General features: G+C 42.7%; 1 protein-coding gene across 3 annotated transcripts in view; it reads left to right on the top strand.

The window, feature by feature from the left end:
* PREX2 (phosphatidylinositol-3,4,5-trisphosphate dependent Rac exchange factor 2) overlaps positions 1–13,370 on the top strand; it is a 326,102-nt gene that overhangs the window by 134,914 nt on the left and 177,818 nt on the right. For all 3 annotated transcript variants that reach the window (XM_019498648.2, XM_006260933.4, XM_059724003.1), the window contains exons 9-10: positions 1,330–1,479; positions 7,084–7,228. In XM_019498648.2, coding sequence (XP_019354193.2) covers positions 1,330–1,479; positions 7,084–7,228 — 295 coding nt within the window. The remainder of the gene's footprint in view (positions 1–1,329; positions 1,480–7,083; positions 7,229–13,370) is intronic.

Raw genomic sequence — 13,370 nt, 5'->3', positions numbered from 1 at the left:
TATATGCTGGCACAATTTGTCTTATTTGCTTACGCATCAGATTGAATTTGAATTTTTTTCAGGCTTCTAAAGCTTTTTATGGTAAAATATTTTCAATCAGTACAATCAAATGCTATTGCTTTTAGAATCTAAATTATATCCTTTGTGCCATCTGGTAGGGACTTCTTTCTCTCTCACATTAAATAACACTAAATTCACTGAATGCTGTGGAATCTAATGCAAAGACCATGCATTCTTGCTGAGCAGTTAATGTTAATAGAAATTCTGTGAAACAAAAGAAGTATATTAGCCCTAAATCTGGAGGTAGCTAGGTTATGCTATGTGGCCCTTTAACCAGGTGACAGTGGCAGCTTGCAAATATTAGTGTAATTAAGAAGCTGTCTTTCCATCAGTCTAACTGAAATTCAAGTACTGTATAGGTATAGAGATTTGAACTACCTTCTTTTCCCTTGTCATCTGGGTCAGGTATGATGGCAAGATACTTGGGTAACATAATATGGGAAAGCTGCTTATACTAAATCTGTTATGTGGATTCATAGAATTCATACTTCAAGGCTGACAGTTTAGCACCATTCAAAAACAGTAAATTTATTGAAAGATTGCTTTGCAAGGAATACAATGTATGGAGATTCAATATAGCTTACATTGGGGGGCATCTACATGATATGCTTACACTGAGGGGCATCTACATAATAGTTGCCTTGTTAGCTCCTCAGTAAAGCGTCTGTGTCTACACATGTGGAGCAGCTATTAAGCCAAAGTAAACTGATTAACTCTGCCATAGGTTAGTACTGCCTGATAGAAGTACTATCCTATGGCAAAGTTATTTGCTCTGCTGCAGCACATGTGTACATGGCGGCAGGACTGGCTGGGGCATGAGGATGCTACCGTTCAGGTACTGCCTGCCAGCTAGCCCTGCACTGTAGCACCCTCATGCCCCAGCCAGCCCATCTGCAGCACACTGAACCTGGTTGGGCCAGCCCTGGGCTAGCAGGCTGACCCCCAGGGTCCCCCACCAGCTAGGGCTGCACTGCCCCAGCTCAACATACTACAGTCCTGGGTACATGTGTAAATGCTGCATATGGGACCAGGAAACTCTAGTATGAACTGCACCAGAGTTTATGGCAGTGCACTAATTTAACATGTAGATGCACCCACTGTCTCAGAATTTGAGTTGCACAAGACAGCTTGCAATGCTGTTATATTTCTGTCATTGTGTTTGTTATAGGAAGAGCTCAGGAATTATAGGGAGGAACCTAATCATCACCTTAGCTATTTTAAAACATTCCAGGCTATTCTTATTAAGTGATTTTTGTTATGCATTTCCAGCGGACTATCATAGCAGTGGCCACATTGTTGTTAATGGCTGGAAGATTCACAACACAGCAAAGAACAAATGGTTTGTATGCATGGCAAAAACTCCTGAAGAGAAGCAAGAATGGCTGGAAGCTATTCTGAAAGAAAGAGAAAGAAGAAAAGGTAGGTTAACAAACTTTATTTTGTTTCATTGCAGGGAGGCTGTATTGAACTTTTATTTTCATAAAATATATAGCTAGGTGTCAGGTTTTGATAAGGTGTACTTACGGCATTGTGTCAAATGGTCTGTGGAGATTTTGTTAACTAATGATTTAAAAAAAAGAAAACATCATCTAGGAAAGGAATCTTTGCTGAACATAACAGAATCTAGGTCTACTGATATCTTCTGCTGCTGTGGTAGTCCGAAACCTGCCTTTTTCTTTGGCTTAATAGACCCTGAAGCTGATCATGAGCTGGAATAAACTGGCTCCACTGAGGTCTGTTTCTATTGATTCCATGCTAAGACAAGATACTAATGTCTTTGAAATGATCAGGTTTGCCATGTCTGTCCTTTGTCTACCTGATCCACCATCTGATGCAAATAACTTTCAAATGATGCCTCTAAATGCTCTAGTTTCAGGCTAGTTGTCTTTGCAATATTCTCAGTGGCATACCGTCCGCTGGTATACCTGTTCTTCAGGATCCTGCTTTTTTTTTTTTTTTATTTTTAGCAAAGGCTATCTTCTAAACGGTAAGACTAGTAAATGTGTATATCCCCACATGCAACCTGTGCCAGAAATAAAGTAGGACACCACCCCTATTCCTTTACCACTTCCTCAGCAAAAATGCTATAGAGAGTAACACATAATGGAGTCTTGGGATGAAAGGTAGGATGCACAGGGTAATAGGCTGGGACTGATGTGATTTGTTTTCAAGTCTTGGCTCTTCTACAGATTTCTGATGTGACTTGAGGAAGTTCCTTAAGTATTCTGTTCCTCATATGCAGATTGGGAATAATACTACTTCCTTTCTCTCACCCTTTGTTTCTCTTCTATTTGGATTATGAGATATTCAAGTCCAGGGACTGGCACTTATAGTATATTTGTACAGCAGTAGCAGTTGCCCTGTTTGCAACTGGAACATCCAGGTGCTATATAATAAATATTGGTGAAGGAATTTTACAGACATCTAGGAACTTGGCAATTGAGGAGGTAAGTGAAGAAACTAGTGCAGAAGGCCAGTTCATAAAACTAGAGTGGTCTCTGCTTCTGGTTGAGGGCTGTTTGTACAAATGGTTGGAGAGGTTCTAGTCAATGTGGCCTTATTATCTCAATGCCTGGTTAACATCTAACCAAATTTCCTCAGTCTCCTGACAGCTGTAGGCCAGGGGTGGAAAAGGAGGACATGTGGATAGTGTTTTATGTTGACATAATATCAATATGTATTATGTACTTTGGTCCTATAAAATTTAGCTGTCAAGCTGCTTTCAGCGAAGATGGGCCTGATTCTCCCCCCCCCCCCCCCGCCCCCTCCCCCATATGGTGAAGCTCAGATCTAAATGCTGCCTTTACTGAGTTGAACCAAACTCCATTGTATGCATATCTCATAGCTTTGGGTTTCAGCATGGGACTTTACAATACAGAGATAATTAAGCTATAACAGGGAAGTAAATAGGGGAACAGGTGAATGAGGCCCCAACTTAGAATCATTGGAAAATTTATATTGTTCTGACATTTTTTAAACTAGATATTTCCTCAAACATCTGTATAAATTATGAGGCAGGATGCATTAACTTAATTACAAGCAGGATGTCAAATGACTCACCAACCAAGCAAATATCTCTTAAAATTCAAATATCCCATCTAAAAGTAACAATAAACAATTTCCTATTCACTGTGAATATAAAGGCGCTTTAATTCTATGTTTACTTATCTAGATGCAGAGCCAAAACCTGCTCATTTGGATGTGTGCAACTCTTTTGAAATCTATGCAGTGGCATACGCATAACTGAGAATAGCTTAGCCCACTTCATGAAAATCAAGACGGACACAGTCCATTTAATTAGGACATTGGTAGCTACTGTTTAAAGAATTTTGATATGTCTTTCCTATCCCCTGTAGGAGTTAGGATATATCATTATAACTAGAGATTGGTTTATTCCTGCTTATATTCTGTTGATTTTAGTTTTCTGTTAATCATCTTGTTTCAATTAAAAAAAATTAATAAAAGAAATCTCTTTGATTTATCTTTCCCTCACAAACTGTACAAGTTACTATAACTGTTGCTTTTCTACTCCATTGGTATTCTGTTAAACAGAACAATTTGGAATATATTTCATGATCCTGCATATGGTTTTATATGATCCTGTAAAACCATAATTAGGCAAACATCTCACTGACTTCCTTAAAAGTTTTATCCAATAAGGTGTTTATGATATGATGCTTTCCTTTCTGGAGGGACACTGATTACATTGCTATCAGGACATTCAACCTGAATTTGACCCGTGGAAGTAGTCATATAGTACATATAGGCCAGGTACAAACTTTACGTATAAACCAGCGTAAGTGATTGGAAACTGTTATATACCTGCAATGGAACAGATGTTTTGGGCACATAGACTGGTTTAAAGATGGTGGAAGCTGGTCTAAGATAGACCTGGATCGATGAGGTATCAGACTTAGTTGGTTTAGGTTAGACTAGTCTATTGAAATTTTGTATCAGGTCCCCTATTGATTCATGTTGGGCCACCATCCACTGGCATCCCAGGCTGCATTGCAGGCTCCCTCTAGCCTCCTCTTGCAGGGAAGCCTGCTGGAATTTTGCTAGGCTCTGCTGCACTGGCTGAGCACACGGTGGGCCCCTCCCTCAGGCTGTCATAGAGCCAGCCAGCAAATCTGTCCTTAGCTCCATTTTACACAATGTCCCTAGGTGTGCGGGGTAGGGGGGGAGGTGCTCCACAAAAGGAAGGATCAGGCCCCTCAGAGCTCCAAGGAACTGCAGGTGGCAGCAGCAGGCACCTGGTGCAATTCCTTCTAGTGTGCTGGAGACTGCTGAGAGCAACTGAATGCAGCCAAGAAGCAGGCACCCCTGATTGGCTGCCAGGCACATCTTCCCAACCCCCTTTCAGGAGAACCCCAGAATGGGTCACTGTAGCACCTCCCCCCCACACTGCTAGCTGGGCTGCCTGGCATGCCATGGTGACCCACTCTGGGGCTCTACTAGAAGGGGATTGGGGGCATGTGCCTTGCAGCTGGTCATGGGTGGCCTGGCCTCTCCATAGAAGGAAGGATTGGGCCCCTCAAAGCTCTAGCAAGCAGCAGGTACCTGGCATGATTGCAGGAATTGTGTTGGGCACCTGCTGCCATTGCATGCAGTTTGCTGGAGCTTTGAGGGACCCAATCCTTCCTTCTACAGAGCAGTTGGGCCATCCTTCATTGGTTGCTGGGCACACACCGCTAACCCCCTTCGAGGAGAGCCTCAGAGTGGATCACCATGGCATACTGGGCAGCCTGGCCGGCAGTGATGGGGGGAACATACCATGGTGACCCACTCTGGGGCTCTCCTGGAAGGGGGTTAGGGGTATGTGCCCAGCAACCAATTAGGGATGGTCCAGCTGCTCTGTAGAAGGAAGGATGTAGGGGCATGTGCTTGGCAGCCAAATCAGGGGTGGCGTCCACTCAGCTGAATTTGGCTGCTCTTGGCAGTCTCTGGCATGCTGGAAGGTGTGCAGGAGCATCCCCAACCTGATGGCCTTGGTTAGTGCAGACAGCCTTTGTGCCCTCCTTCCTCCTCCCCTCCCCCCCCCCCGGTGAACATGTGTTCTGTTCACTCCCGGACTAGCGTAGTCCACTTGGAGAAGCCCATGTAAATTAGTTTGAATTTGCCTCAGGCTTTTTTAAATGCCTGTACTTAGTCAAGCTGGATTAGTACAGAAAAGATTTGTTACAAGTAGGAGAAAAATATGGAACTGCTTGAACTGAGAGAATGCTAATGTTTTGGGGTGGTGAACCACTCTTCTAATCTCTTTTAACTTCTCTTCTAAACAGAAGGCATATGTTTTGGCAGTGGCAGTTCTTCCAAAATAGATAGGTTGAAATGCTATATTAAATGTACCTGAGTGAAATGTACTGAGGGAAACTCAGCCTATATTTATAACTGAAATCCACACAAAAGTTGCTGTTGAAATATTGGATTTACTGTAGATTTTATTTCTCAAACTTGAGAGATGGACTAGGACAATTTTGTATATCTGTATATTTCTGGTGCTATGAAAACTCAGATTTTATCAGAAAAAATAGACAAAAAAGATTTTTCACTAGTTTTTGTTGTCTTTGTGCAACCACCTAAGGAAGTCATTGAGATATTTTAGTTGTTTTTAGTGCTTTAATAAGAAGGTATATTTATGCTTTATGTATGTATTTTACCTGATTAAAAGAATGAAGCCAACTGATTAAAGCACAGTGCATCCAGATCCTATAAATTCTTAGAACAGTGGTTTGGTTATGTTCTATTCTGTTGCAAATCAGTGTACTAGTGTTGGTTAAGCTATTTGTCTTGTATTAACAATATCAGGTGTATGTGTCTCTTTCTATCTGTGTTAAATACTATATTTCATTGGAGACCAACCTTTTTGGCAGGCATACCACAAATTAGCCCTGAACTCTCCATAAGTGCCACACTGACCCCCCTTTCGCTACCTAAACAAACACCCCTGCTTTCTGCTCCCTCCCCTGCCCTGTGTCCCCACCTCCTCTCTGTGCACCCTGCCTGAACTGCTGCTCTTGTGGCACATATGCCACATGTTGCCTATAACTGCTGTATTTTTCTCACAAAAGTTACCTTTATCTTATGTGTATTTGCAGAATTAATAAAATTTTAAGTAGCAACTTCTTATTCTTATTGAAGATTTCCATTTATTATTTTTAAACTTGAAAAAACAGATAAATTAAGAATTTTTCTCTAAAATAAAAAAATGCACAGATTTATGTTTTTAAATAACATTTGCAACTCTTTTTAGATAAAGGAGATTGACTGTAGATCTCCAGTGTTCCCTAGGGGCACAAAACTTCATAAGTAGCCTATACTAATTCAGGGAAAACTATATTTGGAGTAATAAAATCTCTCTTATTCAGTAATAGTTGTAATATGCTGAAAATAGAAGCAGAAAAACAAGGAGAAAGATTAACAAATCACAAACTGAAAAGCTTGTATAATTCCTAACCCCACTCTATCACCCTCTGAAGTCTTCTGAAGTGAATAAAAATCAAAGCACCAATTTCCATGTGTAGAATTGAACTAATTTAAACTTACCTGGGCATAGTAAAGGGGTGTTTCGTTTAATTAGTTAATATCTGTAGGTGGGGTTTTTTTTAAAAGTACTGAGTGTGTAGTTACAAATCATTTTATGACCGAATAAAAGGTGAAAAGTAATTCTTTCTCTGAAACTTGAAGGAGAAATACTGCATATGCTCATCTGAGGAAATCATAACATTAATGTTCCTTATTGTGATATTGACCTAAGAGTAGGGGTAAGTATGGTCAAGAAATACCATTCATTGCCCTTCTATAATAAGGAATTTATAGATAACTCGCTATAAATATTTTAAGAGGATTAAAAGTTACTGTTAGTAAAGTGAAGTGCTGTCCAAAACTATTTAATGTGTCCAGTTGGTGACTCCTTTTTCACTAAGATATTGATTTCTTAATGCTTATTAGTTTATAGATGCAGTTTGAAAAATAATGACAATAACTGGGAAATTTATATAACTGACAGAATATTTTTGGCAGGTTTAAAACTGGGCATGGAACAAGATACTTGGGTGATGATCTCAGAGCAGGGAGAGAGACTCTACAAAATGATGTGTAAACAAGGGAATCTGATCAAAGACAGGAAAAGAAAACTAACCACTTTCCCAAAGTGCTTTCTTGGAAGGTACAGTATGTTTTTTATAACTGATTTTAACCTACTAGAAATTTATTTTAATATCTTATGTCACTATATACAAACTATTATTTATTAAATAAAATTCACAGGAGCTTGCTCACATGCCTAATTTTATTCCTGAACTGAGCCAATATTTAACGCAATCTTACTGAAATGTATAGGTATAATCTTACTCCAAAGTTGAATTTCTTTGGAAAATGGCTATAACATATTGTTAAACACAAGGCTGCCTCAGATTAATTGTTTTACTTTTTGAAGTTAGAATATTTTTTCTCCTTATATAGTTTATGATAACTCCAAAATTGCTTATCTGATTTTTTAAGAGCCCCCTTTTGCTTATTTGTTTGGGAGTCAGTTTTTTGTATATTGAGAGCCCTTTATGTCTTTATCTTAGGAAAGCCATACATGTTGAGTTAGTATCTTTAGAATGTGACATAACACTGGTCTCATCATAAAACTGTGAATGCTAGAGGAGGATATAAAATAATGGACCTAGAATGGAAGGTTCTTCTCGTTTCTAGACTCTGTTCTCGTTTCACCCTAAGAAACTTTTGCAGACATCACTTTATCATCTCACACATGAACATTTAACATTGGCTAGTTATTGGAAGAAGAAAATAAGACTTCAGGCCAAGTCATTTAAATCTCCAAGTCACTTGGTTAGTAAAGATCATAACCCGGATTAAAGGTCATGGATTAAATATACTGAAAAACTCCACTGACTTTTAATGGTGCCGGGATTTCACCCCATCTTTCTTGTTTCTTACAAAGGGAAAAAACCTTTTGGTAAATTCATTGCTCCATAATATACAAAATAGCCTCTAGTTGTGGGTCCCTTTAATTTTTTTGCCCATCCAAAGATAGTTTAGAATCTAATTTTCTCTACATGTAACCGTAGGAAAATTGGTCCCACTTATTTAAGTTTTCCCAACAAATTATATTTTATATTAGTTGATAAATTGTTCATCTACTCCAACAAACTGTTAAAAATAGACTTGGATTTGTAATAATGTTTTAAAAATGTGTGTTCTTGCTGATGCTATTATTTGATAGTGCTGTTATAAAAAACCACATCTACGAAAAATCCAGATTTGTTTCTTAATTAGGGTGCTGATGAATTGTCTGTATCTTTCTGAGCTGTCAACAGACTACACTTACTATCTTAAGCCAGTTTTGGGTTTGTAGCATGAGGACAGACTTAGTCTATGCATTTTTCAGAAGTAAGGGAAGACATAACTCATTAAATAGTAAAACTCTTTTTGAAGATTGCCTTAGTTACTGAAATGGTAGAGGAGACTATTATATGATAGGTTTTGAAATCTTTTGATTATGATATGCTAAATGTGGAAAGTGGTTTCCTCTCATTTAATGCATGGATTGGAGGGATTTTATTCTTCTTTTAAATGCAAACTTCAGTTCAGTCTCAACTATGAGGCATAATCAACTCCTTTGTCATGTACGTAGGTATAAAGAAATAGGTTCTATTGGTAACATTGCAATGATTGTTGGTTTCCTGTTTAAGATTAACGCTATAGAAATCATCCCAAATGAGTGCTCATAAAATTATATACCATTTCACACCATCATATTTTATCTGACTGAAAAAATATTATAGAAATACAGCATAGTAAAATATTTTAGGATCATTTATAGCTCTCTGCTATAATAATGCATTTATAGCTTGTTACTGTTCATCCAGTGACTCGGGGCTCATGTAGAACCATAGAAACTTCCAGAACTGACTGAATATAACTTTCCTGTATGTAAAATGGCCCCAGCCTCCCTGGTGAGTAATCCAGCTGTGGCCTCACCAAGGCTGAGTACAATTTGAGGGTGTGAGATCACAATCCTCCTTAGATAGATGCAAGTGATAGCTTCCATTAGGCAGGCATGAATCATCCCTTCCAAAACTAGGTGTAGGTGTAGTGATCTTGTTTTCAACTCTTCAGTGACATCTCGGGACATCATTTTCCCATTGTACTCAGCCTTGGTGAGGCTGCAGCTGGATTACTGTGTCCAGTTTTGGGCTCCACAATTCAAAAAGGATGTGGAGAAACTTGAGAGAGTCCAGAGAAGAGCCATACACATGATCAGAAGTCAAGAAAATGGACATTATGATGACAGGCTAAGAGCTATGGGACTTTTCAGCCTGGAAAAGCACAGGCTCCGGGAAGATCTGATGGCCATCTATAAGTTTATAGTGGGTGTCCACCAGGATCTGGGGGTAAGTTTGTTCACCAGAGCACCCCAAGGGACAACAAGGTCAAACGGTTATAAACTCCTTCAAGACCGTTTCAGGCTGGACATAAGGAAGAATTTCTTTACTGTCCGAGCCCCCAAGGTCTGGAATAGCCTGCCATCAGAGATGGTTCAAGCACCTACTTTGAACACCTTCAAGAGAAAATTGGATGCATATCTTGCTGGGATCCTATGACCCCAGCTGGTCTCCTAACCCTGGGGCAGGGGGCTGGACTTGATAATCTTCCAAGGTCCCTTCCAGCCCTAATGTCTATGAAATAGAGGACTTTAGCCCATTCATTCATCCTGGAGTATTTATTGCTGTCCTAGATGCAAGTTCAGTATAATGTTGGGAGAAACTTTCGTATTTGGAGTACAAAAGGAAATGTTTGCCTAGTTAATAGGCTTAAAAATAACATAGGTGTTTGTCGCAGGGCACTAAGGTGTGCCTGCTCCTTTAAGGGCTGAAACTGCCTAGAGAGAGGGCCCTAGGAGCCAGGCAGAACCCCCACAGGTGCAGGTTGCTGTGGCAGCAGGCTAATGAGGGAATTAGCCTGCACCTGCACCCAGTCAGCTGACCAGAAGGAGTCAGGGCCCTGGGCACATATAAGCCCCAGGGCTGAGGCCAGCAGGGGTTAGTTCTCTGGCAGCTGCCAGGGGAAGGAGCTTCTGCAGAGAAGAACTGCCCAGTGGCCTCCTGATATGCTGCTTACAGGACTAATGGGGCTCCATGAGCTCATCAGGTACCCTGGGCTGTGAGGTACTTAATGCTTGGGGAGAAGTTTGCCTCATTTAAAGAGACAGAATGCACCTTGCACTGTTTGAATTAGGTTATAGCCCAGGGACTCATATTTTGGTTGTTGTCTGTAATCTGGTGGACCAGGCTGAGGCTACTGGGGAGAAGGCCTCATTGGGGCACACTACCATGTAAAGCCCCAGTGCCACCTGTGAGGCATGGGGCTTGGTAAAGGGGAGGCTTTGGAGCCATGTATCTAACCCATAAGGCTTTGGAGTATTGTAAGGCACCTCCTGAGTGTGGACCCAGTAAGGGGTCCAACAACCCACAGAGTTTAGAGGAGTCTGTCAGGACTGTGACCGAGCAGCAACCTGAAGGCAGCCTCCTGATTAATTATTTAAACCAGCAAGACATGGCAGGAAAGATTAGTAGTCCTCCATAGGGTGGAGTCGGCATGGTCACAGGGCATAGGGACATCACAGCTATCCCTGGAGAGGCTGTATCATGACAAGGTTGTTCAAAGTCTTGAGAAAGAGTTAGGTTAATTAATGTTCAGGGTGTAAGTACAAAGGTCAAAGGAACATTATGAATTGTGGGTTTTATTTATCATAAAGTTCTATAGTTAATCTTAGGGATTATCACCTCCTATGTTGAGTATATAGGCAAATATGTACATATGTATGCAAGCTATGTCTACATTATACACAAGGTCACGGTGCGGGGTCCTAGGGGGTCGCCGTGATCTCCCCAAGGCCCCCTTCCTGTGCCAAGTTGGCACAAAGGGCACTCTCAATTCTTGCCTGCCACGTCTTTGATATTAGAATATGTTAGAGAGGCTGCCTTTACATCTCCTTGGACATGGGTTTTGATGTACTCCTAGCCTGTGGGCTCTTGGACCCCTTGCAGGCCCCGTCCTGTAATGGGTGTTTCGGGGCACCCTAGCCTTATGGGCTATGCATAGCTCCAACCCCCCCTTTACCATGCCCCAAACCTCACAGATGGAACTGACATTGTCCAGTCTGGGCCTATTTACAATTTAGCCCCCTTGTCCTCACTGGGCTCTCCACAGCCCCTATTTTCTCACTGCGCCCTCCTGGCACTTGGGTCTTCCATGGCCCTGTCTCGCTCTGTGCCCCCTCTGGCACCTGGGCTCTCTACCACCCTGCAACATGCTGCACCTTCTCTGGCACCTGGGGTCAGTGTACCCACAAAATGCTTCCCCCTCTCTGGGGCTTCTCAACTGCTGCCCCCTCTCTCTGGGGCTGGGGTCCCCACGCTACCATGAGCCCCTTATGAGGCCTCCTCCATCTCCTTATAGCCTCACCCAAGCCACCAGTTAAACAGCAAACCAAAACACAAGCCCCTAGGCTATAACATAAACTCGAGCTGCCCAGCTATACCAACATCATTCAAGCCACCCCAGGCGTGCTCCATCCCTCACCAGTATCAGGCTGCTGGTGCAGTCAGGCCTCCTCCCTTTGTCTGCTCCGGCAGAGCTCCTTCCCCTTTGGCTGCCAGCAGGGAACTGCCACCCTGGCCTCAGCCTCTGGGGTTTATATGGGAGCCAGACCCTGCCCCTTCTGGTAAGCTGAACTCTGGCAGGTGTGGGCCACTAGCTCCCTCTGGTTTCATAGTTTCATAGTAGCTAGGGTCAGGAGGGACCTGAACAGAACATCTAGCCTGACCCCCTGCCACAGGCAGGAATGAATGCTGGGTTCACAAGACCCCAGACAGGTGATCATCCAACCTCCTCTTGAATTTGCCCAAGGTAGGGGCGAGGACCACTTCCCTGGGAAGTTGGTTCCAGATTTTGACCACCCTAACTGTAAAATATTGCCTTCTGATCTCTAACCTAAACCTATTCTCCATCAGCTTATGACCATTGTTCTTTGTCACCCCAGGTGGTGCTGGGGAGAAAAGAGCTTTGCCTATTTGCTGTTGATCCACCCTGATGAGCTTGTAGGCAGCCACCAGGTCCCCCCTCAGCCTCCTCTTGCTGAGGCTGAACAGGTTCAGGTCCCTCAGTCTCTCCTCATAGGGCCTGTCCTGCTGCCTTCTCACCAAGTGGGTGGCCCTCCTCTGAACCCTTTCCAGGCTGGCCACATCCCTTTTGAAGTAGGGCACCCAGTACTGGATGCAGTAACTCCAACTGCGGCCTGACCAAAGTTGCATAGAGGGGGAGTATCACCTCTCTGGACTGGCTTGAGATGCACCTTTAGGTGCATGACAAGGTATGGCTGGCCTTGCTGACTGTGGTCTGGCATTGGCGGCTCATGTTTACCTTGGAGTCAATAATGACTCCAAGATCCCTTTCCGCCTCTGTGCTTTCAAGAAGGAAACTCCCCAGCCTGTATGTATGCTGTGGATTCCTTCTCCCAAGGTGCAGCACCCTGCATTTGTCTATGTTGAACCCCAACCTATTCTCATCTGCCCACTTTTGTAGTCTGTCTAAATCTAGTTGCAGCCTCTCTCTCCCTTCAAGTGTGTCTACCTTGCCCCACATCTTAGTGTCATCAGCAAACTTGGACAGCGTGCTTTCCACCCCCTTGTCCAAGTCGCAGATGAAGATGTTAAACAGTGTGGGCCCGAGGACCGAACCCTGGGGTACCCCACTGCTCACATCTCATCAGGTTGAGTACAACCTGTCCACCACTACTCTCTGTGTGCGCCCCATCAGCCAATTTTTTACCCATCCAACTGTGCAGACATCAATGCCGCAGTCGCTTAATTTATTGATGAGGATGGGGTGAGAGACAGTGTCAAAAGCCTTCTTAATGTCTAGAAAGACTATGTCCACAGCGACACCATCATCCAAGGATTTAGTTATTTGGTTATAAAAGGCAATCAGGTTGTTCTGGCAGGACCTGCCTTTGGTGAACCCATGCTGAATGGCTGATTGAACCCATTGCTGAGCATGATCTCCCCTGCAGGCCCCCCACAGATGTGCTCCTTGATGATTCTCTCCAAGAGCTTCCTGAGCACCGATGAGGCTTACAGGCCTATAATTACTTGGGTCCCCCTTACTCCCCTTCTTAAAAATAGGGACCACATTAGCCAGTTTCCAATCCCCCAACACCTGGACAGATGACCACAAATGCTCAAACAGCCAGGCCAAGGACTCCACGATGACCCCTGCCAGCTCCCTCAACACCCTTG

The sequence above is a fragment of the Alligator mississippiensis genome, chromosome 3, assembly GCF_030867095.1.
Source record: "Alligator mississippiensis isolate rAllMis1 chromosome 3, rAllMis1, whole genome shotgun sequence".
Classification (NCBI taxonomy): domain Eukaryota; kingdom Metazoa; phylum Chordata; order Crocodylia; family Alligatoridae; genus Alligator; species Alligator mississippiensis.
The sequence above is the reverse complement of the archived record's forward strand: the minus strand, read 5'-3'. Positions and strand labels throughout refer to the sequence as shown.